Genomic DNA, 25,809 nt, shown 5'->3' with positions numbered 1-25,809 from the left:
GCTTCCTAACTCTTTCCTAACCCTCTTTCATCTCAGCATAAGTTCCTGTCATTCTGAGTGGACAACCTTGAAACATTCTCAGAAACAAAAAATTGGAATTACTATAATGGTGTATGTGGGGTGGGGGGAGGAGCATTCTTTGCTTCATAGATGCCTGCCTGTTTCATTGGAGTTGGACAAACAAGGCTCCTCCACTAGCTCCCAGGTCAGTACAGGGTGAACTCTCAGCTGCAAGACTTAGGCATCTCCTCCACCTGTGTAGAGCACATAGTGCTTGCCATTTAAACACATGTAGGTTGACTAACATCTCCTATAAGAGGCTGTTGTGTTAACTTTGTGAGGCTTCATAGAAGCTGCTTATAGGCCTGCCCAGAAGAAAAGTAAACTCTGGAAAAACATTAATAGAGGATGTTCAAAGATGTTCAACATGTGTTAGAGGGCATATTTAGAGGACTTCAGTTCTTCTTCTGAGATACACCTAGTCTTTCTTCTCCAAGTGTCAGAAATCTTGTTTTTGTTTTTTTTCCACCCCTGGCCTGGCTGGCCCAGTCAGGAAAATCCTCTGGGTCAGGGCTTGTGGAAGGGTTCAAGGTCTCTGCAGCTCTGGAGGTTTTCTGGGCTCCGGCTGCCACAGCTCCTAAAGCTTTGCTGCCCCCTTCTGGCCTTACTGGGCTAGGGTGTGCCCCCTCTAGGGAAGGGGTTCATCCTAACTTCCCATAAATTTGCACAACTTCAGACCTTCCAACACAAGCAGCACAGGAAACACGTCAAGTTCCTTTGGCTGGAATACTTCGTTCCTGCCTTTGCCTGGCAAATCCTTCCTCGTCTTTCAAGATCCAGCTGAGAGGTTTATTTGCCTGTTGAGACTTTTCTTTAGTCCCCCAGGCAGTGTTAGTTTGCATATCCTCTATTCTCCAAGGGCATTTCCTTCTTTGAAGTAGTACTTATTATATTCTCCTGACATTTCTTTTTGTGCTTGTTTCCCTGTCAGAATGTGGACATGGGCTGAGGCTGATTCATTTCTGCATCTCAGAAGAAATAGGAAGTAGGTACAGAGAGATAATGGAGGTGAGAAGATGGAGGGTGTGTGCATGCTTAGTTATTCAGTCATGTCTATATCTTTGTGACCCCATGGACATAGCCTGCCAGGCTCCTCTGTCCATGGGATTTTTTCAGGCAAGAATACTGGAGTGGGTTGCCATTTCCTTCTCCAGGGGATCTTCCTGACCCAGGAATCGAACCCATGTCTCCTGTTGTCTCCTGCATTGCAAGCGGATTCTTTACCTGCTGAGCCATTGGGGAGGCCCAAGATGGAGGAAGGCAAGTGTAATGAGGCAAGGAGAGGAGGAGGGCAACAATCCTGTGATTGACACTTCCTTTGTGCCCAGACATTTTTCCAAGCACTTAAGACTCAGGTAATCCTTTTGGCAACCTCATGAGGTAGCTGTTATTATTACCCCATTTTTACAACCGAGGCAACATGGGTAGGTGGTATCCATGGGATTTGAATCCATGTATTTAGGCTCCTGGGCACAGGCTTTAATCCACCATGCAGTAGCTTTTCAGGTGCCCAATGTGGAGGAGAAATAAAGTGCTGAAAGGAAGAGGATGAGAAAGATAAAAGTGCAGAGGGAGAAAGGGGTAAGGAGAGGATGAAGGTGTTGAGACAGAATGGAGTTGGAGAGGATGAGGACGGAGATGAGAAAGAGGGCATGGAGGTGGGAAACTAGATGGGAAGGGGATATTGATGGAAGGTGGAGGTGAATGATAGGATGTGGGATGTGGATCATGGGTTGTGGAGAGAAAGTGAGGTTGAGCACAGAAGTCATTCTAGGTAGTGTCATCCATCTGGGTGCTCCATCCAGTGCGATCACCTCTCAGTTCCTGCACCCTCTCATCTTACATGCCTCTCCATCCACCTTAGCAAGCCCTCCCCACTCCCACCCAGGGTCAGACCCAGGCCTTATCACTAGAAACTGCAGTACCTATGAAATAACTGAATCAAACATCCCACTCGCTGATATGATCTCTTTTCCTTATGGTTTGTTTGCTCAAGTCGGCTTACTGCCGCTGTTCTAAAGCTCACTGAAGAACCATGGCCCTTCTTGTCTCTTCACCTCTTATTCGCCTTAGGTTCCAGATTCAAAACAAAATCCCTCCCTTCCCTGTCTGTCCCATCTATCCTGCCTCCCTGGGTGAGCCCCATGACCAGATGAACCCAACATCTGTCTTGTTCACACTTGCTCCCAAGTAGCAAAGGACCCCTGAAGGAAGTTCCTCCAGAGGACAGACTGTTGTCACCTAAAATTGTCATCATTGACTTCAACTGGCTACTCCCAAGATCAGAGATCTCAGCTCCCGCTTCCACTGTCAGCAACTGGGATTTTACACCTTCAAGCCTCTTCCTTGAAGCCTCTTACTATGTCACTTGCAATCACCTCTTCCTAGTGAAAACAGAAGCGCTGAGAGGGGAACAACCTTGGCGGACTCCAGACCTGTTTGGGTCTGTGTCTGCTGCTGTGTTTCTCCTCTTTCACCTTAGGAGAGAGGAAATGTCTTCTTCCTTTGGAAGGTGGTTCCTCCCTGTGATGCTCTGCATCCCCTCAGAGCGAGATCTGGCCTCAGCTCTTCTCTGACCTCACCTCTCACCCTCGGTCTAGTCTGTTTCCAACCCCAGCCTCTGTCAATGAGTGGGAAGGTCCTGCTTGGGGAGCTCCTGCGTCTGCTGGGAGCCCTCAGTTTTTGCCACAGTGATTCCTACTCACCTTTGAGGTATCTGCTTACATGTTACTTCCTCCAAAAGCCTTTCCTGACCCTCACTTTTAAATCAGATTCTCTTATAAGCATCTGTCACAATCACCCTTTATTTCTGTCCCATAGCACTGCCTGCAATTCAGAACCACTTATTTATTGGTGAGGGTATGTTTGTCTGTCCCCTTTGTGAATCTGTAAACCCCAGAGGAGCAGGGACTGTCCTTCTTGCTTATCCTGTAGCTCCTATAACAAGCAAAATGCCTAGAGGGTTGTAAGTATTGTTTGAGCAAATGAATGAATGAGAGTGATGAGAAAGAAGAGAGGTGAGAAGGTAGATGGAGAGTGAGGGGAAAGGATGGTGATGAGGACAGGGTGCAAAAGTGAGGCTGAGGATGAAGGGGAGAAGAGGTGGGAGAGGACAGGCAGAAGGGGTCCTCACGCTGGGTCTGGTTAAGGCTTCCAGACCCTGAGCAGGCTTCCCTGGAGCTCTGTCTCTTGGCCCTGCTGCCTGTAAGGTTTGACGGCAGAACCAGTGGGCGGGACTAGACTTTATCTTGGGGCGCAGTCCTAACCTCAGATGGTGACAGAGCTGAAGCCAGCAGGGGTTTTGCAAACCGTCCCGATTGCAGCAGGCCAGCAGTCTCACTCGGGACGGCGGGTGGGGCCAGGGCTTATCTCCTGAGCACAGTCCTAACCTCAGATGGTGACAAAGCGGGAGCTACAGGCGTTTTGCAAACCGTCCCGATTGCAGCAGGGCTGGATGGTCTGGCCAGGGGTGACAGTGCTAGGTGTGGGGAGCAATCGGGTGTTGGACAGTTTGGGGCTTCGGTGTGAAGCTTGGCTTGTGGGGTGTGGGGGATCCATGCTATGTACAATCTGCCTCTACCTAACTCAGATCTGGGTTTCTGAAAGAGAAGGGGAGGTTCCAGCTCTGCAGTGGGGAGTCTCTCCCTAGTAGGAAGCCTTCCTTCTCCCAAGTCCTAGAACTTATGCTGCTCCCTGAAGTCAGAATTGATGGCCAGGTACAGCCATTTTCCTCTGAAAATACCCATCATTTCCCCATGGGGTAGCCTCAGGGAGTTTCTGATGGGCCTCCACAGTGAACTTCTCATTGGTGCTTTTCTGGGGCCAAGCAAGGTCTGCTTATGGGGGCAGCTGACAGGCCAGCCTGGAGTCCTGTCCAGGTTGGATCCTTCCCACTGGGGCCCAGCACCAGCTGAGTCCTGAAAGGAAAGTTCTGCCCACTGGTGGTGACGGGAAGTGACCGTGCCGGAGGAGTGCACAGGCCCCGGCTACTGTCACCTCAGCATCTCCCATATGGCCCCCTCCATCCCATGGTCCCCTCACTGGCTTGGGGCAGGGTAGGGGGTGGAGGTGAAGAGGCCCCTTTCCACCCCCACAACCCCAACCGGGATCTTGCAACACTGGGATGGGGGCCCTGGGGGCCCAGGCATGTGGCAATCCATGGGGGGTGGGGTGGGGAGGTGTGCACCAAGCAGGGGGAGCAGCTTTCACAAGCAGCCGCCACCTCGGACTGACCTTGGCAGGCTCACCTTGGACAACTTCCTCCCTCTTGGTGGTATGTCCAACATCCTCCCTTTTCCCCCTTCCCTGGGGCCTAAGATCTGGGCTGTCAGCTCAGGACTCTTACACTGGTCCCAGTTTTGCTCATGAAGGAAAAGTGGGCCAAACTGTGGATTGTAAAGCCAAGGGAACACAGGTATATGCTGTTTGGACCTTGATTTGCTGGTTTTCAAAGTTCCCATGCCCTTGTCCCAGGACCTTGTACCTTCCTGAGGCAGGGGTGAGACTAACCACCCTTCCCAGGGGTGCCTACTTTCTGCCACCTCTGGATGCAGGCATCTCTGTGGCGGGGTGGTGGGGGAGGAGGGGCTTGGGGAGCAGGGAGCCTGCTCCTTCAGAGGGGATGAAGACTGTCTTGGAGGGAGGGCGGTGCAGTTCTGGCCTACTATTCTTCCACGTTTCCATTCCGTCAGCCTCACCCGCTCTCCCTGCTTCTTCTGGACCAGGACACCTCAGGGCCTTGGCATTTGCTCTCCCCCTGCTCCCCTTCCCCCCAGTTTAGCGCATCTGCCTCCTCTAGGACATTTTTAAGGTTTCAACTTCAGTGTTACCTCCTCCTGCTGTGTTACCTGCTGCAGGAGTGGTAAGCTCCAGCAGCAGCAGAGAGCCATCACCCTCCCAGGCTGTGAAGCAGCTGCAGAGTCCTTGTCCTGTCCCCAGGCATTAGGGGCTAAGCACCTGACTTCACTCTCCTGCGGCCCACAATCTCCCGCACTGCCTGAACACAACAGGTGGAGGAATTATTCAGCGAAGAGTTGGACTTATCTTGGTCAGCACAGTGTCCTCAGAAACTTGCAAGGGCCTGGTATGAGAAAGATGCTCAACAAATACTTGTGGAATAATTTACCAAACCAGTTGAAAAACCTCATTCCAAAAGTGTGACTTCCCCGGGATACGATCTGTCACAGAGGATTGCAGTGTGCTCACCACTCTGCGTCAGGCAGGGCCCAGGTATGCGCTTCTCTCACCTGGGGCTGTGGCTCTCCTCCAGACCCCGTGGCAGGCACCCGCCCCGAGGAGCCCCGGGTGCTGGGGGCTGGGAGGAGACATGATTCAGAACTATGGGAAAGAAATAGGACTGATTCTGAAGCAACCCAGGTCCCATCACCCAGAACCTTGAACATCAGTCCAGGGGCAGTGGTCTTGAGCTGAGAGGAGGAAATCCGGAGGTTGAGTCACTTACCATGCTCTGTACAAACCCCCCTTATGCAACCCATCCCCCTGGGCTGAAAGGAAGGTGTGGGATTCTCCCAGGCATCCACTGAGATGGGCGCCTCCTTCTTCCCAACTCAGGTAGAATAAACCATCCAGTGAGGTTCAGATCTGTCTGTCCAAACCGGACCTGGGGCAGGGGGATCCAGGGCACAGATGTAGGGAAGATGGTGCCTGAAAAGCACAGAGGCAAAGGCAGGAAAGAGACTGAGTCCTGGGTGAGGTAGGCATGGTGCACGCAGATGTCTGCAATGTGGAGGCTCTGACCCAGGGATGTGGAGGTAAAGGGAGAGAGAGAGGACTGGGAGGATCTACACCCCAGACTCTCTCCCTCTCAGAAGGTTATTCCTTGATGTCTAGCACTGCTCTCTCGGCAGTGGCCTGTAAGTCATTGGTGACCTAGGAGAGATTGTAACCAGCCTGTATAATCTCTCATGTCTCTGATTCTATCCAACAATCCTTGATTACTGACTGAACGGGACCCGTGTGCCCTGCACTGTTCCATATGCCTCCAAGGGGAGGGTGTGAGTGCAAAGTAGAGAGACAGGGGTGTGTGTGGAGCCAGCAAAGGGCCTGGGTGAGCTTCCGGAGAATGCCTCTTATCCCTCTGGTCCTCAACTGCTTTATCTATCAAATGTGGCTCACACTATCTTGTTGTTTGAGGGCAAAGCCTACTAGATGATCTCTTGAGGTTGCTTCCAGCCCCTTTGAGATCTGTGATTTTATGGAGCTAATTTTGGTTCTGCCTCTAACCCATCGCATGACTCTATGAGTGAGTCCCTTCCTCTCTGAGACCTCGGTTTCTTCACCTGCAGAATGAGAAGTTTAGATGAGATCTCTGAGGTCCTTTCAGTTGTAGCAAAAGGAAACGATAACAAGTATTCGTGCTCACCGTGTGCTAGGCACTGTCTATGAACATACAGCATTACTACTACTCCCATTTTGCAGATGTGGAAACTGAGGTACAGAGAGAAGTAACTGGCACGAGGTCACATAGCTAGCAAGTAGCGAGGGAAATTCAAACAGGCTGTCAAGCACTGTCATATTATGCCTCTCAGGCTAGAGTTCTATGAAAAAACTGCTTTCCACGTGGGGTTCACTGCATGGGGGGGTTGTCATCCTCATTATCAATTTTCTTGTATATGAACAGGTCTCAAGGTCTTTCCCAACTAATTCGTCCCCCAAGCACTCAGATTCTTTAAGGAACCTAAGCCCCAAGGAATGGAGGTCAAAGGTGGGCACAGGTGGGTTGGAAGCGTGGGGGTCTGTCAGTCTGGTAGGCTGAAGTTTGGGAGCTGGGGAGAAGGGACTGAGTCTCAGATCAGTTGCTGCTGTGCTGACGTGCTCAGTTGTGGCCGACTCTGCGACCCCGTGCACCGTAGCCCGCCAGGTTCCTCCGTCCATGGAATTTTCCAAGCAAGAATACTGGAGTGGGTTGCCATTGCCTTCTCCTCAGATCAATTGCTGAGTGACCATAAATACATCAGAGCCATCTGGAATTTTCCCTTGGTCTCCTGGAGCAGGAAGTCCCAGAGCTACACCTCAAGGTGAGAGAGAGCCAGGCTAGGGTCGGCAGGCCTGAGCAGGAGGGCCTGGAGATACTGGGATCTCCCTGCAAACCATAGAGCTCTGCTAAGGGAATGTCCAGAGGCCACTCCAGGTCCTCTAGGGTGGGAGTAGAGTGGGCTGGGTCCAGGGAGAGAAGAGCAGAGGGACAGACACCAGGCCTGGCTGTGTGGTACGCTGGGGGACAGCTATGGGCAGCTTGTCTGCTGAATTTCCCAAGTGTTTATTTGGGCCCGGAATCGAGCGGTATACAGACCTAGCCTCGTGCATCCCCTCCCCGCAGAGCCCCCATCACACCCACACCCCACACTAGCCCAGGCCCAGTGCACAGCCCCAGCACTGAGTCATATGCAGTTTTATCCAGCCACAGAATCATCATGCCAAGCCTGCCCTCCTCCTTGCCACCCGCTGCCATTTGTCCGCGGTCTCTGTCTTTGGCTGGGCCTGTGAGGGGCTCTGGGGCCCCAGGGAGGGGGGATGTCCGAAGGGTCAGGCTGAGCTCGGGAGCTGGGGCCCACAGTCTGCCAGGTGGGCTCAGCTGCAGCCCCCCACGCCCTTGATGAGGTTGGCGGCCTCAGGGATCTGGCGGAAGAGGTTACGCAGCGTGTCCAGCTCCTGGGTCAGCTGCTCCACGCGGCTGCGCAGGCGGTCGTTCTCGGCCATGTACTCCAGCACCTTCTGCTGTGTCTCTAGGATGCGCCGCTTGGCCTTGTCCCGGCTCTTGCGCACCGCGATGTTGTTCCGCTCCCGCCGCAGCCGGTACTCCAGGCTGTCTTTGTTCACCGCCTTCTTGCCCTTGTGCGAGGGGCCCGCCGGGGAAGGCGCCTTGAGGAGGGGGCTGCAGGGCGGCGCGGCAGCGGCCAAAGGGGCCTGGAGCGGGGAGGCACAGAGGGAAAGGAGTGAGGGCTGTGCACAGGAATCCCACCAGCTGTAACACACGAGGGGCGTCGTAGGAATGTGGGATTCAGGGATAGCTCCTGGCCCGGTCAGAACAACCACCGCCTTGCCAGCAGCACAGGATCCACTGCTTGGACCCATACTGCCTTTCATGTCCCCCACACACTCTGAGGCCATTTTCCTTCCATCTGTTTTGAGCCTCCAGTTCTACCCTCAGCAGGCATTTCCTCTTCTAGAAGCAGGAGACAGCACAGAAATGAGAGGAGGTGGCTGGTGGGCAGCAGAGAAGCTGGAGGGGGAATGCTCTTAGGTCAGGGCAGGCCAGCTGGTCACAGGGACTGCAGGACACATGGGTTCCAGCCACCCAGTGGGGCTCCGGGTGGGAGTGAATTCACAGAGAGGCCAAGTGGGGTCGTGGCTGGGTGGCGAGCACAGAGGGCTTGGGTGGGTAGATTTCACACAGCAACACCACACACAGACCCCGTCCACACGGCCTCCCTCCAGCCCCTGGGTGGCGGGGAGGAGAACTGAGCTGTTCTTACCTTGAGGACGCGCAGTGGCTGGCTGGGTGCCGCCAGGGCTGGGGGCAGGTGCATGGCTGTCTGCCCACAGTGTGCCACTTGGTACTGCAGAGGGTTGTAGCCGCTGCGGCTGGCCCCTCGGCTGCCCTCGGGCCCTCTAGGCTCCTCCTTCACGGCCACGGCCCTGGGGTCGTAGCTCCCTGGGCTGCTGTAGATGCCAGGTCCCAAGGCCTTCCTGTCGGGGCCGAAGGTATGTGGGGGATAGGTGAAGGGCCGTGGGTCAGCCGGCAAGTAGTGGGGGAAGGCAGGGGTCCCGGGGCCCTTAAGGCCTCGGGCCTCAGGGGCCGGCTTCACAGCGAAGAGGTCAGAGAGGAGCTGTTCTTCCCCAGACTCGATGTAGGCAGACAGATCGATGGAGGCCTCATGCTCACACATGTCCCCCAGCTCCCCAGGCCCCGCGCGGGCCCCTGAGAACTCCAGTGGCTGCTGGCCAGCGCGGGGCTCACACTCGTAGTAGGTCCCGTGGGACATGGCCGGCCCGCCCCCTCGGCTCCCCGCCCCTGGCCGCCCTGCTCTTGGGGCACCCTCCGGGATGCTCGGCTGTCTGTCTCCCCCTGCCCTAGATCTGCCCTAGATCTGCCCTCTCCGATCTCCCCTGTCACCCACTCCTATGTGGCCTCTCCTCCCTCCTCTGCTGTTTCCTTTTCCTTCCTCTGTAGTCAATGCCTCTTTTCTCTTCCCTTTTTTCCCCTCTCTCCCTGGGGTGACTCAGGGAGGGGCAGGGCGCACCCCAGAGGGAGGGATGTAAGCCTTAGAGAATCGGGGCCTCTGGCCCATTTAGCAGATGGGGGGTACTCTGGTCAGGCCCCAACCCAGGGTTCTAAGATGCCCGGTAGCCGATGCTTCTGGGAATGCCTCCCCCTCCCCATCGAGTCCAGGGGATTCCAGAATCCTCGTTGAGGGCAACACCTCACTCTGAGTGTCCTCCCTCTGACTTCCAAATGTCCTGTGCAGAATGAGTGCCCAGTCAGAAGGAAGAGAGGAACCCTCTTCCAGTGCTGACCCCCAGCCTGATCCGAGCTCCTCCCTGGACACACCTCCTTCTCAGTACCCCCCGCAACAGTGCTGGGCTCCACCTACCCCCAGAGCCACTCAGTTCCTTTTGTAGCCCCACCTCTCCAAACCACTCTCCTGGGTGCAGGCCAGGGGTGTTGTTTGAGGGGTTTAGGAAGTAGTGATGGGCTTCCCAGATGGCTCAGTGGTAAAGAATCTGCCTGCAGTGCTAGAGATGCAGGAGATGCGGGTTCGATCCCTGGATTGGGAAGAACCCCTGGAGGAGGAAATGGCAACCCAAACCAGTATTCTTGTCTGGGGAATCCCATGGACAGAGGAGCCTGATGGGCTATAGTCCATAGGGTCACAGAGAATCAGATCCGACTGAAGCAACTGAGCATACACACACACACACAGGAAGTAGTGATAAGTCTGGGACCAAGCCATACACTAGGATCTGTCTTCTGGAGCAGAGCAAGCTCTTTTGCTAAGTTTTACACGGGGTCTGTGCAATAGCCCAAGCCTTCACATGTTTCCAGCCCAGGCTACCTCTAGTAACCTGGCACTGTCCCTGACTGCCCTGTCTTGGCAGAGCTGGTCAGGGCTTAGGCTCCATGCCCCAGACCCTGGTGGCCTCAGCAACAGCTGCGCTCCTCTGGTGGCTCCAGCGCTGGGCCTGTGCTGCCAGAGCCTGGGGCTGGCGCTGTGCCCCGTACAGGTCCTGAGGGCTCTGCCCGTTTCCTGTGGCCGGGCCGCAGGGCTCAGGAGCTCGCTGCAGCTTCGTTTGCTCTTTTTCCTTCTGCATGGCCGTTCTCTGACCTCGATGCGTGTCTCTTGGGTCCACTTCCTCTTGTGAGGCTTGACAAAAGCCTTCTCTTTTGTCATCACCTCTTCCTGGGGCTCTGTTTCAGGGTCTCAGGGAGAAGCTCATGGCTCGCTCTCTGCACTTTTGGTCTCAGACCGGGGCCCCCTCTCCCTTCCCTTTTCTTTTTTCTCTGGGAACTCCCTACTCCCTCCTATCAGAGACACTGGCTTTTACCTGTCACATTTCATCTGCAAAAGGGACTATGTTGTTGTGGTTTAGTTGCTAAGTTGTGTCTGACTCTTGCGATCCCATGGACTGTAGCCCACCAGGTTACTCTCTCCATGGGATTTCCCAGGCAAGAATACTGGAGTGGGTTGCCATTCCCTTCTTCAGGGGATCTTACTGACCGAGGGGTTGAACCTGAGTTTTGGCAGTTCAATCCCGCAGGCAGATTCTTTACCACTGATCCACCTAGGTACAGTGAAAAGGAAAGAACATGTAGAAATGTGTCACTGATTCTTTTGTCACAGCAAGTGCTGTGAGTGCCCCGTGGAGGCCAAAATGTTTTGTAAATTGAGCACAAGGGCCAGACCTCAGTGGTGCAAATATAGAGGGGCTGTGTACCATACTGTTGTTCAGGCGCTCAGGCATGTCTGACTCTTTGTGACCCCATGGACTGCAGCACACCAGGCTCCCCTGTCCTTCACTACCTCTTGAAGTTTGCTCAAATTCATGTCCAGTGAGTTGGTGATGCTATCTAACCATCTCATCCTCTGCCACCCCCTTCTCCTTTTGCCTTCAATCTTTCCCAGCATTAGGCTCTTTTCAAATGAGTCAGCTCTTCATGTCAGGTGGCCAAAATATTGGAGCTTCAGCATCAGTCCTTCCAATGAATGTTCAGGATTGATTTCTTTTAGAATTGACTGGTTTGATCTCCTTGCAGTCCAAGGAGCTCTTAAGAGTCTTCTCCAGCACCACAATTCAAAAGCATCAATTCTTTGGCACTCAGCCTTCTTTATGGTCCAACTCTTACATCTGTACATGACTACTGAAAAAACCATAGCTTTGATTATACAGATCTTTGTCAGCAAAGTGATATCTCTGCTTTTTAATATGCTGTTTAGATTTGTCATAGCTTTTCTTCCAAGGAACGTCTTTTAATTTCACGGCTGCTGTCACTGTCCCCAGTGATTTTGGAGCCCAGGAAAATAAAATCTGTCACTGTTTCCACTTTTTCCCCTTCTATTTGCCATGAAGTGATGGGACCAGATGCCATAATCTTAGTTTTTTTAATGTTGAGGGTTTTTTTTTTTACCCAAATCAAGCTGAAATTTTATTTAAAATGTAAAAGAAATTGTTCTCAAAATACTGATGAATAAAGCGAAAAGATGTAGTACTCTCTTCCTACTAGTCAGCCAGACTATTCCAAGTACAGGGCAACATACAGTACTTGAATACTGTAGAATTTCACAGTAGTTTAGTGTTAGATTATCTGTGCCTAGATTATGTAGAGATTCTCAGTGTGTGATCTTTCTCAGTTCTGGGTTTGCACCTCTACTGAGCATGAACAAGGGCTCCTGCTCCTTGGCCGAGCCAAATCCCTTGGGCCCAAAGTTCTTAGAGTAACATCTTTTACAATAGATTTTACCTTCTTTCTCAGTCAGAGTTGTCGACTCAAGACTCTTCCCACACTTAGCACATTGGAAACAGTTTTTGTGCCACGGCTTTCCAGCTCCAATGATCTCGGCAGCATATACAGAATCCCCACATCTGGAACACTTCTCAGCACCTCCATATTTTTGAGCAAATTTAGAAGTGTTTGGATTTGTTGTCGGCCTGTGAGGTTGAACGGTCTCGGGCTTGATGCCCAGCCTCTCGCCCCGGTCCATGTTGAGCGTGCCTGCGCCCTGGCCGTACCCATAGCTTTTTGGTCCGTACTTCTTTCCGTAGCAGGATTTGCAATAGATCTCTTCATCATGAATTGCCACTGCTGTACTATCTAAATTCTTCCTGCAAACCATGCACAGGAAGCAGCAGTGGTGGAAGCTCCGGCTGTCACACTGCACCTCCTTGGCGTGGGACACGGTCCTCCCACAGGCCCCGCACTTGTTGCCACCTCCCCAGACAGGCATCTCGAATCGGAAGACCACGCTGAGCTATGGAGAACACGTCGCAGAAGCGGCGGCGGGAGTCTGGCCTAATGTAGAGTTTTAAGCCATCTTTTTCACTCTCTTTCACCCTTATCAACTATGTGCCACATTGAACGCTAAAATAAAGTGTGCAGATGTAGGGCTCCCTGCAAGTCAGGCAATTACCCCTTTAGTTAGAGTGCCCCCCGTTTCTGTGCATAGCTTGAGGCACTTTCTTCAAAAGCTCTGACCTAGCATGAGGAATCTGCTAGCGTCCAGGAGACAGATCTCTGGTCCCTGACGGGGAGATTTCTACTTTCTCTTCGTTTCAGAGGATCCTGTGGCAAACACTACCAGAGGGGAACTGCTTCAGTTTTGCAGCAGTGCCTCAGTTAACCACCAGGTGGTAATACTGGTCCAAAATTCAGGACTTGAGTGGCTTCTGTGCTCAGGAACCAGGTGAACAGTAGAGGGCAGGCTCCCACAGCCCTGGCAAGGGCAAGACTCCCAGAATGAGGAAGAGGGAACATGGCGGAGATGGGGGTTTGCAGGGCAGTTGCAGGGAGAGTGGGCAGGCAGAGAGGACTAGGGCCAGTCATAGTCATGATAGTTAGGGCGTTGCATTTTCTGGCGTTATGTTTTTTCAATCATTGAAACACACACTTTTCCTTGCAGACCATTTCCGTGCAGACCTGTGAATTAAAGAGGCAAGTAAGCAAGACAGATGGTATTTTTATCTCTGCTTTATAACGGAGGAAAACGAGGCTGAGAGGGCTAAGCTGCCTAAGGTCATGCAAGGAGGCGGCTTTGACCTGGATAGGGGGGCGGGAAAGGCAGTGGTCTAGTTCTAGAACCCCCGCCGGGGAAGAAGGGATAGGGAAAGGCCGAGGTCAGTGATTCAGAGGGAGCTTCTTTGCCCTTAGCCGGGCACCCTGGGGGAGGGGGAGACTGCGTCTGGCGCGGGCGAGCCGGCCCTGGAGGAAGCGGGGAGGTGTGCAAATAGGCCAGCAGGAAATGAGAAAGCTCGGGATCTCAGCCTTGGGGGGAGATAAGCGGTCTCGGCCCCTCACCTCCCGGGCTGACGTTGCCCTGTTTCCCAGTAACCGGGGCGCTCTGGACGTCTCGCGCCTGGTAGAGAGAGGCGCTGGACAGGAAGCGGGTGGGGAGGGCAGTGCCAGCCAAGGGCCGGGGGGTTTCTTGGGTTCCGCGGAGTTGAGCAGGAACGGATAGAAGCCCTCCGTGGCCACCTGGAATCCTTTTCTCCCTGCAGCTGCCGTTGCTACCTGGGTGCCTCAACTGAAACATTGCATCTGTAGTGTCTTAATGACTTCGTATCAGGCCTCAGTTCAAACACCACCTCCCTCACCAAATCTCAAAGTTCCTTCCCTCACCTACCGCTAGGTGACCTTGGGCGAGTTACTTAATCGCACTTGTAAAATAGCAGTAGTAATGCCTACTTTGTGGGCTGTTTAAACTTTGAATAAGATAATGTATAGAAAGCGACTGGGCTTAGCCGGTCAGTCTCCTTCCGGCCCTCCTCTGATTACCCTCTGTGGGAGTTTATCTGTGTCTCCTTGTGTGTTAACTGGCTTCAGTTAACTGTGCGACCCATGGACTGTAACCCGCCAGGCTCCTCTGTCCATGGAATTCTCCAGGCAAGAATACTGGAGTGGGGTGCCATGCTCTTCTCCTGAGACATGCTTCTGCAGCCTTGTCTGAAGCTTCAATTGGACAAGATTTTTTTTTTTCCTAATTTTATTTATTTAAATTTAGACTTTTTAAAACTTTCCATTGGGGTATAGCCTGTTACTGATATTGTGATAGTTTCAGTTGAACAGTGAAGGAATTCAGCCATATATATATGGACAAGCATTTCTGACCTTGTAGGTCCCAGGCACTTGCACAAACTTCAGGGAACTGGCTGGTCCAGTCCTGCCTGCAGAAGCTCAGAGCCCAGAGGTGTGGGCAGTGATGCTGTGATGTCACACACATGTACCATGTGCATTCTTGTCTTTTCCCCCCAAAGACTATTTGCTCCTTAAAGGAAGGTCAGACAACTCTTCAGCTAGGGTAACCACGCTGCCTGAACTAAAATTAATGAGAAGTGGTTTGACACATGACTGTTCTTTATGGAGACAATGAAACAAAATATTTGAAGTCTGTGCTGACTTGAAGAATTCAAGGGTAGGTTTGCTATTCCCATGGCACATAGCAAAATCTTGGATACTGTGGTTAGAGAAATATTTATTGACCATATTAATAAACGAATGCATAAATAGCTATGATTTCAGTGCTCTCCAAAGGCTCCCAAGTTCCCTAAGGTCAGAGCATCTGAAATTCCCCACATTAAAGTGACTGACACGGTTAAGACAGCATAAAGGCCCAGGTTAAAAATAAATGCATGTTGCCTAGGAGGAGACCCACATTTGCCCTTTTGAGCGGGTTGAAAGATCAGCAAGTGTCACCTTACAAAAGAGAGGGGGCTCCCAGGGACAGGTGTCTCTAGGGACTGAGAGGGTTGGACTTGCTAGAATGGGGTGACATGAGGAAGCCTTGGGGAGCCTGGGAAAAGAACAAGCGTGTGTTGGGGAACTGGGGGCTCCCCAAGTGTGGATATGAGGCTTGGAGAAGGGCCTCTCGCACAAGACTGGCCTCTGCCCAGTTTGCCCTCACTCTTTCGGGACAGCCGTGGGCTGGGAGATTCAGGAACCCTTTGAGATTAGGTTCAATCTTCTTTTTTCATCCCCCTGAAAGTGCTAAACAAGCTAAGTGACATGCCCAAGTACACACAGCTGTTTGGTGGCTGAGCTGGGCCTCGGAGCCAAGTGTCTGTGCCGCTGTGAATGGCAAGCCTCCAGCCTCGGTCTAGAATGCCAGCCACAAAATAGGTATGTTGGGGCCAGGCCGGGACTGGGAGTGGAGGCATCTTGCCTGCCAGTGTCCTCACAGTGTCCCAGATGGTGGACAGTGATGTCCTAACACCCCGCCCCCCACTCCACCCCCGCCGCCTCCGCGCGTCTGTCAGCAGTGCTAGCTCTGGAATGATGCGGTCTCAGGACAGGCCGCGGGAGGGCTGCCCACAGAGGAGGACCAGATCTAATCCTGTCAGCTTCCTCCAGAGATTAACCCAGAGCACCAGGAGGTACTTGTCCTCACCTTGACTGCTTCCTCCTCCTTCCTAGCCCCTCAGTCCTCCTCTTCTTCTACTTGGATGGCTGAGTGGACCCCACCTCACCTCCCAGTCCCTCCCATCACCCTCTGGCATCCAGCTGGGTGCTCCCCTAAGCCCCTCCCACTGGGGGGGCTGTTTCTCCACAGGCTCAGCCTGTTCATTCCTGGTGCCTTTCCCTTTGCTGACTGGGACTTGGGGGACCACCCCTGCCTCCACCTCCCTCCACTCAGCTTGGTGCTGTCTCGCCCACGTTTCCACCCTGGGTAAGGATGAGGTTCTTCTTCCCAGATAGTTTGCAGGCTCTCAGCACAAGACGGGCTTCCCAGGTGGCACTAGTGGTAAAGAACCTGCCTGCCAGTGCAGGAGATGAAACAGATGTGGTTTCCATCTCTGGGTCAGGAGGGCATGGCAACCCACTCGAGTATTCTTGCCTGGAGGATCCCATGGACAGAGGAGCCTCGAAGTCTACAGTTCACGGGGTTGCAAAGAGTCAGAAATGACTGAAGTGACTTAGCACACATGAACAGCACAATACATCAGTAGGAACTTAATAATACTCATGACTTTACGGAAGTAAGGAGAGTTTTTGGTTCAAAACGAGAGGGAGCTGTTTGAATGTGCCGGCACTTGGCCCCCCCAGACACCACAAAGCTATGGAATGCAAGGGCCTTCAGGAATGCCATCCTGGGAGGAACCTGGTAAACAAAGACCTCCCTCTTGATGGAGACAGGAAGTGCCTGGCCACTCTGTCTTGGAAGATCATTGAATTATCAACACCACCAACTTCATTTCCATTTAAAATTTTATTACATCAACAAAAAAGAAAACAAAAAACCCTCACAAAACAAAATTCTAAAACCTAAACAAACTCAAAGACAGAAGACTATTATCCAGGTATAACTAAAACCCTCCCTGAAGGGGAGAAAAAAACCCCAAAACTTAAAAATCCAAAAGAAATAGAAATGTCAGCTTCAAAAAAATTTATCCAAAAAGTAAGGCATCCACTTTACCGAAAAAAAACACAATAATTGAAGGAGGTTGGAGGAATGACAAGAGGGAGCAAGAGGATGGTCCCCTGACCCTCCAGGGGCCAGCCCCAGTCCACCTGGAGTCCACTCAGAAGGGACCACATCTTGGGAGCAAACCCGCATCTCACTGATGCAGGCTCAGACAGGCCGAGTGAGAAGCCAGAGGCCAAGTAGGCCAGAAGGGCTCCCCAGGTATTGCAGTTGCAGCAAACAGTATGAGGAGTTGGGGGGAGGGGCACTTCTGCCTGGGATAAAAGAATCCCAGTCCTTAGCACAACAGAAGAGGTGGGGAGGCTCCAAGGGCCCCAGGCAAACAACAAACAGTACCTTCTCTGCAGCATGGGGAATGGCAGCCCTGCCTGCAGGACAGGATAGCTGCAAGTCCGCAAACCACAGAGAAAGGGCTTTTCCGAGCCCTCCACAAGTGAAGACCTTTTGCCATGGCCCTCTCATCCTGACCTAGAGGCTGTCCAGACAGGACCTTCGTGGGAGCAGAAGGAGGGATGGGTGATCTGAGTTGGGGAGGAACTGGCCTTCAGAATATACTTTCTCCCCAGTTTTCTACATGATGGGCTAGGCACCTCTGGGGAGATGGGAAAAGCCCTCCCCCTGGGAAGGCTTGTCATACCAGGTCTGACTGGAGGGCTAGAAGCAGGGGGTATTTTTAGGTTCCAGTTCTTGGATGGGAGGTGACTTAAGGCTAATTTGGCTCAACTTTCAGGCATGAAGGGCTTGGGGAGCCTTCACACCATCAGTCCTGAAGCAAAGGTCCAGAGAAGAGGAAAAGGGCAGGATGGGGGTGCCAAAGGGCAGGATGGGGGTGCTGGCATTGCTGGCTGCCTGGGGCTGTGTGGGGACATTGCCACGGGGGGGGTCACAGGGTGGTGGGCTCCTTCCCATGGAGGTGGGAGGGAGGAGGAGTGGAGCTGCTTTGTCATTAGGAGAGAAATGTCCACTACATTGATAATAAGCAACTTTCTGGCTTCAGGAAGCTTTGGCACTGAGTTAGGGGGAGGATACAGGGGCAGAGGCAGGGCTGGGTTTCTGCAATCTGAGCCTTTCCCAATCTGTTCCACAGGCCTGGCTGGGGGATGGGGAGAAGGCAGTTCTCCAGCCCATTGGTCCTCAGCTCAGTGGGGACGTGCTGTCCCGAGGAGCTTCACTTTGCACAGGGGGCCCAGGCCAGGGTGGTGGCCGGGAGCTGTGGGGCAGAGGGAAGCATCACCTCTGATTTCTTGGGTCCCTGGTGAAGGGAGAGGGACTTGGGTCTCTCCAGCTGACCTTTCATGGTGACAGATTTGGTTGAGTCTGTCCTTCCCAAGTGACTCACTGTTGCTGCCGCTTCTCTTGGAGCTGAGGCTTCCCTTGGGCTCAGGAATGGGAGGGAAGGCAGTACTGAACTCAGGTTCCTGAGGAAGCGACTGAGGGTGTGGACCCCTGAGAGAGGGCTGTGGAGGGCACTCCTGGCAGCTCCTCTAACAACTGGAGCTTGGGCAGGTCAGGGGAGAGGGGGCAGTCCAGGGAGGGAGAGGTGGCTTTAGACACAGGCCTTGGGGGTGAGAGGAGGCTAGATCTTTGGGTACAAATGTCAGTATCTTTGTTTATAGTTTCTCACCACCCATGCCCAGGTCTTGTGCCTGCTTGACAGAGGCAGAGGTGTGTGTGAGTTTGTGAGTGAGTGTGTGTGTGTGTTTGGGGGACCTGGGCAGAGGGCAGAAAGGGAGAGGAGGAAGGAGGAGCTGAGAGGGGAGGGTGGTCCTCAGGGCTCCACCACGTCCTTCTCCTTGGAGGCAGGGGGCTGGCAGATGGGCTGCTGCTGCTCCATGTCCTGGTTCCTTTCCTCCATCTTCAGGTCCTCATCCCCCTTGGGATACACAACTACACACATCTTCTGACTCACCAGGGTCAGCAACTCTGTAGGAGGAGGCCACACAGAAGCCAAGTCAGTGCTGAGCATCCCACCAACCCAACCAACCAGGCCATGGCCCTTCCCGCCCTCCTGCCTCAGCATCTGGCCTCAGCAGAGGCTCCTCTAGGAGACTCCCTCTCCAGGAGACGGCCACCTTGCCTGCCTCCTCCATTTCTGGGACGCCTATTTGCTGGCCGCTCCTCCTCATCAAGGCCCCAGGCCCACTGACCACCAATTCTGGGGTCTCCACCCAGCCCACGGCAGCTTCTCCAGGATGGCCACTCTGGCAGGCCTAAGGTCTGTGTGGAAATGCCCAGTTCTCCTCTCCTCAGATGTCTCTGAGCAGAGACCTTTCCTGTGGTGACCCTTTCTCCAGTGCTCTGTAGACAGCCTCCTGATCCTGGAGGGGCTCTCTAGCCAGACCAGTGACCACTCTACTCCAGACCAGGGGCCCCCTGGCCGCCCATAATCTTCAGCAACTCACCAATGAACTTATTGAAACACCTGGGCTTGTGCTGCCAGTAAACACCCAGGAAGTAGACCGGCACCCCTGTCAGCATGATGGCCAGGCCGATGCCACACACCACGGGCTCCGACCACAGGCTGAAGACCAGCAGGAAAGCCCAGAACAGCAAGTAGATGATGGGGAACAGCAGGCTGACCTGTGGATCAGAGTCGCTGTTACCTGTGTGCACCCTGTGGCCCTCAAGGTCAGAACATCTTCCCTCTTCTTTCCAAGGGAAGCATTTGGAGGGCAAAGCTGGGCTTCACTCAGCTCTGTGGCTCCCCTACCCCGAGCCTTGACAGGGCAAGTGCTACGTCAAGAGATGTTGGTGAACATGGGCAGTGGGACAGTAAGAGGTGTGTGGGGGCCTAGGGAGGCGACAGTCCTCATTGTCATCCCAGGAGGGATCAAATAAGGCTTCATCATGCAGCTGCATGCCTGTGGCAGTCACAGAAGCCCATGGGGGTTGACGAGCTTGCTGGTATATTGGTATATGTCTGCTGAGGGCCGAAGGTGAAGGAGAGCAGAAGAAATGAATGGGGGCAAGAAGGAGACCTCCTGTCAACCAGACCCCTACCCTCTTCCAGCTGGCAGGATGTGGGAAGTGTCCCTCCTCTCACCAGAGTCAGTTCTAATTGTTTTAAGCCATTTGAGAGGATAAACCTAAGACCCAAGAAATCAGGAAAGCTAGTGTGGTATAAGGCAGCCCAGGGCCTTGTTTACTTCAGGAAGAAGCAAACTCTACAGGCCCAACATCTTCTTGTTGACCACAGGTGGGAAGTCCCCCACAGTCTTCCTCAAGGTTCTAGACTCACTTTCTCCTCCTTGTCCTCTCCTCACGGAGGGTATGCAAGTGGTAGGGAGATGGCGTTATTCTGCTTCCTCTTCCCTCTAGCACACTTTCTAAGCGTGGCAGGAAAGTGGCAATGGGAAACAGAGATGTGAAGAGCATCTAGTCTCCCTGTGTTTCCAGAATGTGTGTTAGTTGCTCAGTTGTGTCTGACTGTTTGCGACCCCATGGACTAATGCAGCCCGCCAGGCTCCTCGGTCCATGGAATTCTCCAGGCAAGAATACTGGAGTGGGCTGATGTGCACTCCTCCAAGGGAACCTCTTGACCCAGGGATTGAACCTGGGTCTCCCGAATTGCGGGCAGATTTTTTACCACCTGAGCCACCAGGGAAGCTCGTTTCCAGAATAGGATTGTTCAAATAGCTCAGGGATATATCCTCTTCTTCTAATTTACAGGAGAACCTATAGCACTCTAGCATATGTTGTTCTGAGCAATCCCATTTATTCCTATCACGAAATTATTTCCTGTACAATCAAGAGATTTACCAGGCACCCTACTATGTGCAAAGCTATAGTAGTTTAAAAAGGGACGATCATGGAGTGCTGAAGTGGACTGGGAAACTTCAAGAAAGAGAGGTTCTTGAGTATGGAAAATGGTTAAAATTTGGAGAGGCAGATGGGAGAAGGAAATTCATTCTGGGATGAGATGGAGAGACTGAATGAGTAAAGACAGTTACATGGAGGGACAAGGAGGAGATTGGTCAGATTAGAAGGTCCAGGAAAAGTCAGCTGACTTTTTAAAGACTTAGAGCCATAGGAAACAAAGGAATCACATGATGGAAGTAATGACATGATGGAAGTTATCGAACCTATTCCTCCAGCTGCAGTTTGCTCTGGTCCCGTGGAGAATGGAAATGGCTGCCCCCTTCACACATGGCCTTTGCTTCCCAAAGGGTCTCCCACCATCATGGAGATGATGAGGCTTGGTCAGCAGTGAGAACAAAGTGATTTAAAAAAAATCTGAGCTCAGCTAGAAGCAGTGGAGGAGGGGGAGGGGGCCCCACAGGGAGGTTCTAGCACCTTAATGGGGCGGTTGATGTTCGGCTTCTTCCAGCGAAGAACTATCTGTCCAGCAACCGTGACGCCATAGAAGAGGTAGTTGATGAAGCCCACGTAGTTGATGAGCGTGTATATGTCGCTGGTGACAAGCATCAGCAGGGTGGAGATGCACTGGAGGGCGTGGAAGAAGCTCATCAGTAATCAGAAAGGCACTGGGAGACTGGAGGAGGAGCTGTTTACTGGTGGCGGGCTGCTCCCCTGCCTCTAGGCAGACAATGCCATTCCACAGTGGATCTCTCAAAATGGAGACTTTATAGCTTCTCCTAGAAACCCAGGTCATTGCTAACAGCTTCATCACCAGGAAGTTCTTTCTTACTGCAGGAGTGATAATCAAAACATTTAACGACGGGAACAACATGGGCACTAGCCACTCAGAACATATATGCTGGCTGTATACACCTAGACTGGCAATGCTGGTGGCACCCAGCTCTATGCCACTCTGGTCTCCTTTATATTTCTTCCCTGGTTGAAGCTCAAGCTAATTTTGTCTTTTATCCCTTAGGCAAGACTGTTAACTGCAGATTAAGGTTTATTCTTGCCCTCATCCTCTTTTCCTGGTTGAGTCATCTAATTTATTTTTCTTCCTTCCTTTTTTTTTTTTTTAAAAAAAAGTTATAAACAGTTATATAGCACTTCCTAAGTGTCAGGCTCTATTTTTAGTATTCTACAAATATTAACTCATGTAACCCTGATAACATCCTTCTGAAGTTTTCTTGACAGAGTTCACATCCCAACTTCAAAATCATCTCAGTGGCTCTCTCAGAAGCATATTCTTTCCCTCAGCTAATCTGTTAAGGCCAATAGAAGGCTCAGTTCTCCTGTAAGATCTGATGGTGAAAATAATCAAGAAGAATTTAAGGGATGAAAAAGCCAGATTCTTATTATAGTTGCCTTGTAGTCATAAAGAAAAGAAAGAAAGTGAAGTCGCTCAGTCGTGTCCGACTCTTTGCGACCCCATGGACTGTAGCCTATCAGGCTCCTCTGTCCGTGGAATTTTCCAGGCAAGAATACTGGAGTGGGGTGCCATCATAAGCCTGCACCAATGGTGCAAACTGAAAAAAAGCTTGTGGCTCACTGGGAGCACCAAGTCTTCTCCAGCTGCCTTTCACCACTGACCAATCAAGATGACCTTCTTCCTGTATCGGAACGTTCTGAAATTTTTCCTAATGTACAGTGAATGCCCTTGACTCTTGAGAGCTCTGCTTTCCGGTCTAACTGCTTCTCTGTTAGACCAAAGTCATTTTTGATATTTTAGTTGGGATCCAAAAAAAAACAAAAAAAAACCCCAAAGACTCACTGGGGATAAGTCTCTTCTCCTGTACGCTCTATATAAATGATTCTACTCTGGTGTAATTCCACCTCCATTTACCAGACACCCCTCCTTGTTTCCTTTTCTCCACTTTCAGTTTACAGTCTTCCCTTCTGATTTTTCTTATTTGGTGTGACACCAGATTTGGTGAACACCAGATTTATTTCAGTGGTGTTTCCCCAGAGACTGGCAGAGCCTCCTCGGGCAAGAGGGTTGATGGGGACGGGTGGGAATGTGCTGTGATCAGCCAGGAGCAGAGGCCCAAAGCTGCAACCCTGTGGGTAACAGGGGCAGGAGGAGCCAAGCAAAAAAGCTTCTTTGTGAGCTTGTAGAATCTGGAAGCAGCTACTTCAGTCTGACTCAAAAGGATGGAAGAATGAGATGAGCCAGCCTGGGAGCCTTAAGGCATTTCAGGACTCAGGCTCCTTCCTTGCTATATCTCTTGATATTAATCAGGCCCACGTATACCATTTGCTAGATTATCAGAGGCCCTGAGAAACCTAGGAGCACAAAGGTAATAGCGGCACGTGTGGGAAGCATGAACTCCCAGTTCAAAAAGCACAAAGAGGGAGGGTGTGTGTAGGGCTGGCAGAGGGAAGGACCCTTACTGTGAAGAGCAAGGCTGGGATGGGGGTGCAGCGCTTCACGTGGATCATGGCCAACACGCTGGGAAGGTGGCCCTCCCTGGCTCCAGCAAAGAACAGCCTGGCAGAGAGAAAAGCAGATCAGCCTGGGATGGCCCATGGACCATCCAAGGATGCTCCCTCCCTAGCCCAGCTCCTTCACCCATGTCCACCTCTGCCCATACAGGAGCATCTCCATTCCAGCCAGGTACTTCTCGTGCACACCTTCCCCCTAACTAGTCAAAGGACCCACGTTCACAAATGCAAGTGCAGGCAAACCAGAGGCAGTCAGTGGATGTGTGGATGGATTCAGGGGTGTGGAGACCTTGAGTGTGTTCTGGGGCTCCTGATGATGTGCTATTCCTCTGAGAGTCTCTCACAAAGCTTGGAGAGCTGTAGGAGTAGCCTCTTTCCTTTGCTTAATGCCTTAATCCCTTAAAAAATGTACCTCTTCCCTCAGAGGATATAGGTTCTTTGGGGCATGGGGACTAAACTGTACATGAAAACATATATCCTGGTCAAGAAGTAGTTACGCTTATGGGGGGTGGGGAATGGATGTGGATGAGGAAGGGACACATGAGAACTTGGGAGGGGTATGTGGAAATGTTCTATATCATCGTGTTTTGGGTGGTAGTTACATGGTTGTCTACAATTGTCAAAATTCATCAATCTGGACACTTATTATCTGGGTATTTTGTGGTATGTAAATTATACCTGAAAATTTATATCCTTAAGCTACTTATTCTAATCCCAAAAATCCATCCCAAAGAAATGCATACAGTTAGTAAAAGGAGTACATACAAAGATATTGTAAGATAAAAAAGATTGAAAGTATCCTAAAAGCCATGTAAAGTAAGAGATGATTACATAAATTGTGGTTAATCAATAAGACCGAATATTATGCAGCCATGTTTTTGAAAAAATTGACTGTGTGAGAATATGCTCACAATATAACATTAAATGGAAAAAAGCAAGATACAAAACTGTATGAGTCCATACAGTACAATTCATATTAACTAAGCTATTATTTACAGGCATGTAAAAACATTAAAATATCCACCAATTACCTCTGGGAGGTAGAATTATGAGTAACTTAAATTTTCTTTCTTAGATTTTATAAATTAAAAAGATTAAAAAATAGACAAGAAACTTAAATTTTTTTTTCTCCACTGTGCCATAGCTTATAGGCTCTTAGTTCCTTGACCGATATTGAGCCTTGGGCCCTTGGCAATGAAAGCATGGATTCCTAACCACTTAACTTCCAAGAAATTCCCCAAAAATTATTTTTTAAGTTTAAAATAATGATAATTTTTCTTTTTGAGATACTTGTAGACTCACATGCAATTGCAAGAAATAATGTGACCTTACGTAGACTTCACCCAAAACTCTCCCATTTGTAATATACTGCAAAACTATACTACAGTATCATGACTTGGATATTGATGTTTACAAATTATTTTTAAAAAGAGAGATTTTACGGAGTTCCTTGGTGGTCCAGTGGTTAAGAATCTGCCTTCCAATGCAGGGAACACAGGTTTGATCCCTGGTTGGGGAACTAAGATCCCACATGCTATGGGGCAACCAAGCCCACACAGAACTAGAGAAGCCCTTTTGATTCAGCAATCCCCAGTGCAGCCAGGATAAAAAAAGAGAGAGAAATTTTAACATAAAGAGCAGCCCTTCTTCTTCTTTCCTCTCCCAAGAAAAAAGAGAATACTGTAAGCTGTTATGAGTCATTTACATATTAGTAGAAATTAGACCACTTTTTCTTTTTTCTATGATTTTGGAGGGAAAGGATGAACTAAGGGGTGAGAGGAAGGGGATGTGATGAGGGGGACAGAATGGCACAGAGTCAGCACGCTGGGTTGTCTGAAGAGAACTGTCACTTTGTCATTTGGGTATGCGGGAGAGTGGGGCTATCAGCAGCGGCTCCTGAGGAGTGTGAGGGTTGATTATGGCCCCAAGTACCCATATGCACACCATCATCGCCACCATCAGAAACTTCGCCCACGTCATAGCTTCATGCAGCTACACGGCATCGCCTCTGCAGGGTAGCCTCATGCACCCAGCGGGGCCCCAGGTGCTCTGTGGGCCTCACCATGCACATAACCAGGGTCCCACACTCACATCTCTCCTCCACATGCAGCCAGGACCAAGCGAGTGGACAGGTCCAACAGCACTGGCAAGTCAAGTTCACAAGAGATGATCGTTGCCCGGCTAGCCAACCACGGACCGGACATGACATTAAGCATGACACACACATACACACGCCTACTCCTCAGGAAGAATCATCCTCTCCCTTCCCCCAAACACAAAGAAGTAAGAGAGAAAAGGAGGGAAGGGAGGAAGGAACTGGAAGGATGAGTTGAGGAGGCCTGCTGGGTGAGCTGTGCCTGACTCCAAGGCTGAGCGCACCGGGCTGCCGCCTCCGCATGCACACACAGCTGGACTACATGCACGCAGACCGCTGCTCAGCCTGCCCGAGGGACAAACCCCACTCTAAAGCGACTGGAGCCAGTCACTCTCCTCCAACAGATCCCAGAGAGCCTCATGGGTCACTGATCTTCCACCGCTCACCCTCGGCTGGGGCCTCCAGGTGGCCACTGCTCCTGTGTAACACGCATACGAGGGTGCCGTGGGTGAGTGCCAGAGGGTCCTGGGGTGCGGGGGCCACCCACACTCCCTATCCCCTGTCCCGGGTCATGAAAACATGACACTCCTTTGTAATTTCATGGGAACTGCTCCTTGATGTGACTGGTGGCTTGGGAAGCAGCTGAACTCAGGGGCTCACTGCTTGCAACTAGGACTGTGTCCTTGGGGGAGGGGGGCTTCC

At 51.6% G+C, this 25,809-nt stretch overlaps 2 protein-coding genes and 1 pseudogene across 5 annotated transcripts in view; all 3 read right to left on the bottom strand.

The window, feature by feature from the left end:
* Positions 1–7,323: 7,323 nt before the first annotated feature.
* CEBPE (CCAAT enhancer binding protein epsilon) lies at positions 7,324–9,230 on the bottom strand. The gene is made up of 2 exons (XM_081506618.1): positions 8,556–9,230; positions 7,324–7,986 (listed from the first exon to the last, which is right to left on the bottom strand). Exons 1-2 carry the CDS (start codon positions 9,063–9,065, stop codon positions 7,651–7,653), a joined length of 846 nt encoding a protein of 281 aa, XP_081362744.1. The 5' UTR covers positions 9,066–9,230; the 3' UTR covers positions 7,324–7,650.
* Positions 9,231–11,867: 2,637 nt separating this feature from the next.
* LOC145512589 (cysteine and glycine-rich protein 2 pseudogene) lies at positions 11,868–12,524 on the bottom strand (annotated as a pseudogene).
* A 3,957-nt stretch (positions 12,525–16,481) lies between these two features.
* The window catches only part of SLC7A8 (solute carrier family 7 member 8), a 50,108-nt gene continuing 40,780 nt past the window's right edge, over positions 16,482–25,809 (bottom strand). For 3 of the 4 annotated variants that reach the window (XM_081506615.1, XM_081506616.1, XM_081506617.1), the window contains 4 exons: positions 22,962–23,058; positions 21,006–21,155; positions 19,115–19,292; positions 16,482–18,635 (listed from right to left, as the gene is read on the bottom strand). In XM_081506615.1, the coding sequence (XP_081362741.1) occupies positions 18,481–18,635; positions 19,115–19,292; positions 21,006–21,155; positions 22,962–23,058 (580 nt within the window). In that variant the 3' untranslated portion in view covers positions 16,482–18,480. Of the gene's footprint in view, positions 18,636–19,114; positions 19,293–21,005; positions 21,156–22,961; positions 23,084–25,809 lie in introns of all 4 variants that reach the window. The other variant, XR_014058653.1, reaches the window with a different exon arrangement.

The sequence above is a fragment of the Giraffa tippelskirchi genome, chromosome 7 (assembly GCF_054371585.1).
Source record: "Giraffa tippelskirchi isolate mGirTip1 chromosome 7, T2T-mGirTip1v1.2.pri, whole genome shotgun sequence".
Taxonomy (NCBI): domain Eukaryota; kingdom Metazoa; phylum Chordata; class Mammalia; order Artiodactyla; family Giraffidae; genus Giraffa; species Giraffa tippelskirchi.
The sequence above is the reverse complement of the archived record's forward strand: the minus strand, read 5'-3'. Positions and strand labels throughout refer to the sequence as shown.

Bases quoted from the DNA above. Each gene is read 5' to 3' on its own strand.
- CEBPE (XM_081506618.1), bottom strand. From the start codon at position 9,065: ATGTCCCACGGGACCTACTACGAGTGTGAGCCCCGCGCTGGCCAGCAG. The intron at 7,987-8,555 runs GTAAGAACAGCT...TCCCCGCTCCAG, and splicing joins AGCCACTGCGCGTCCTCAAG to GCCCCTTTGGCCGCTGCCGC.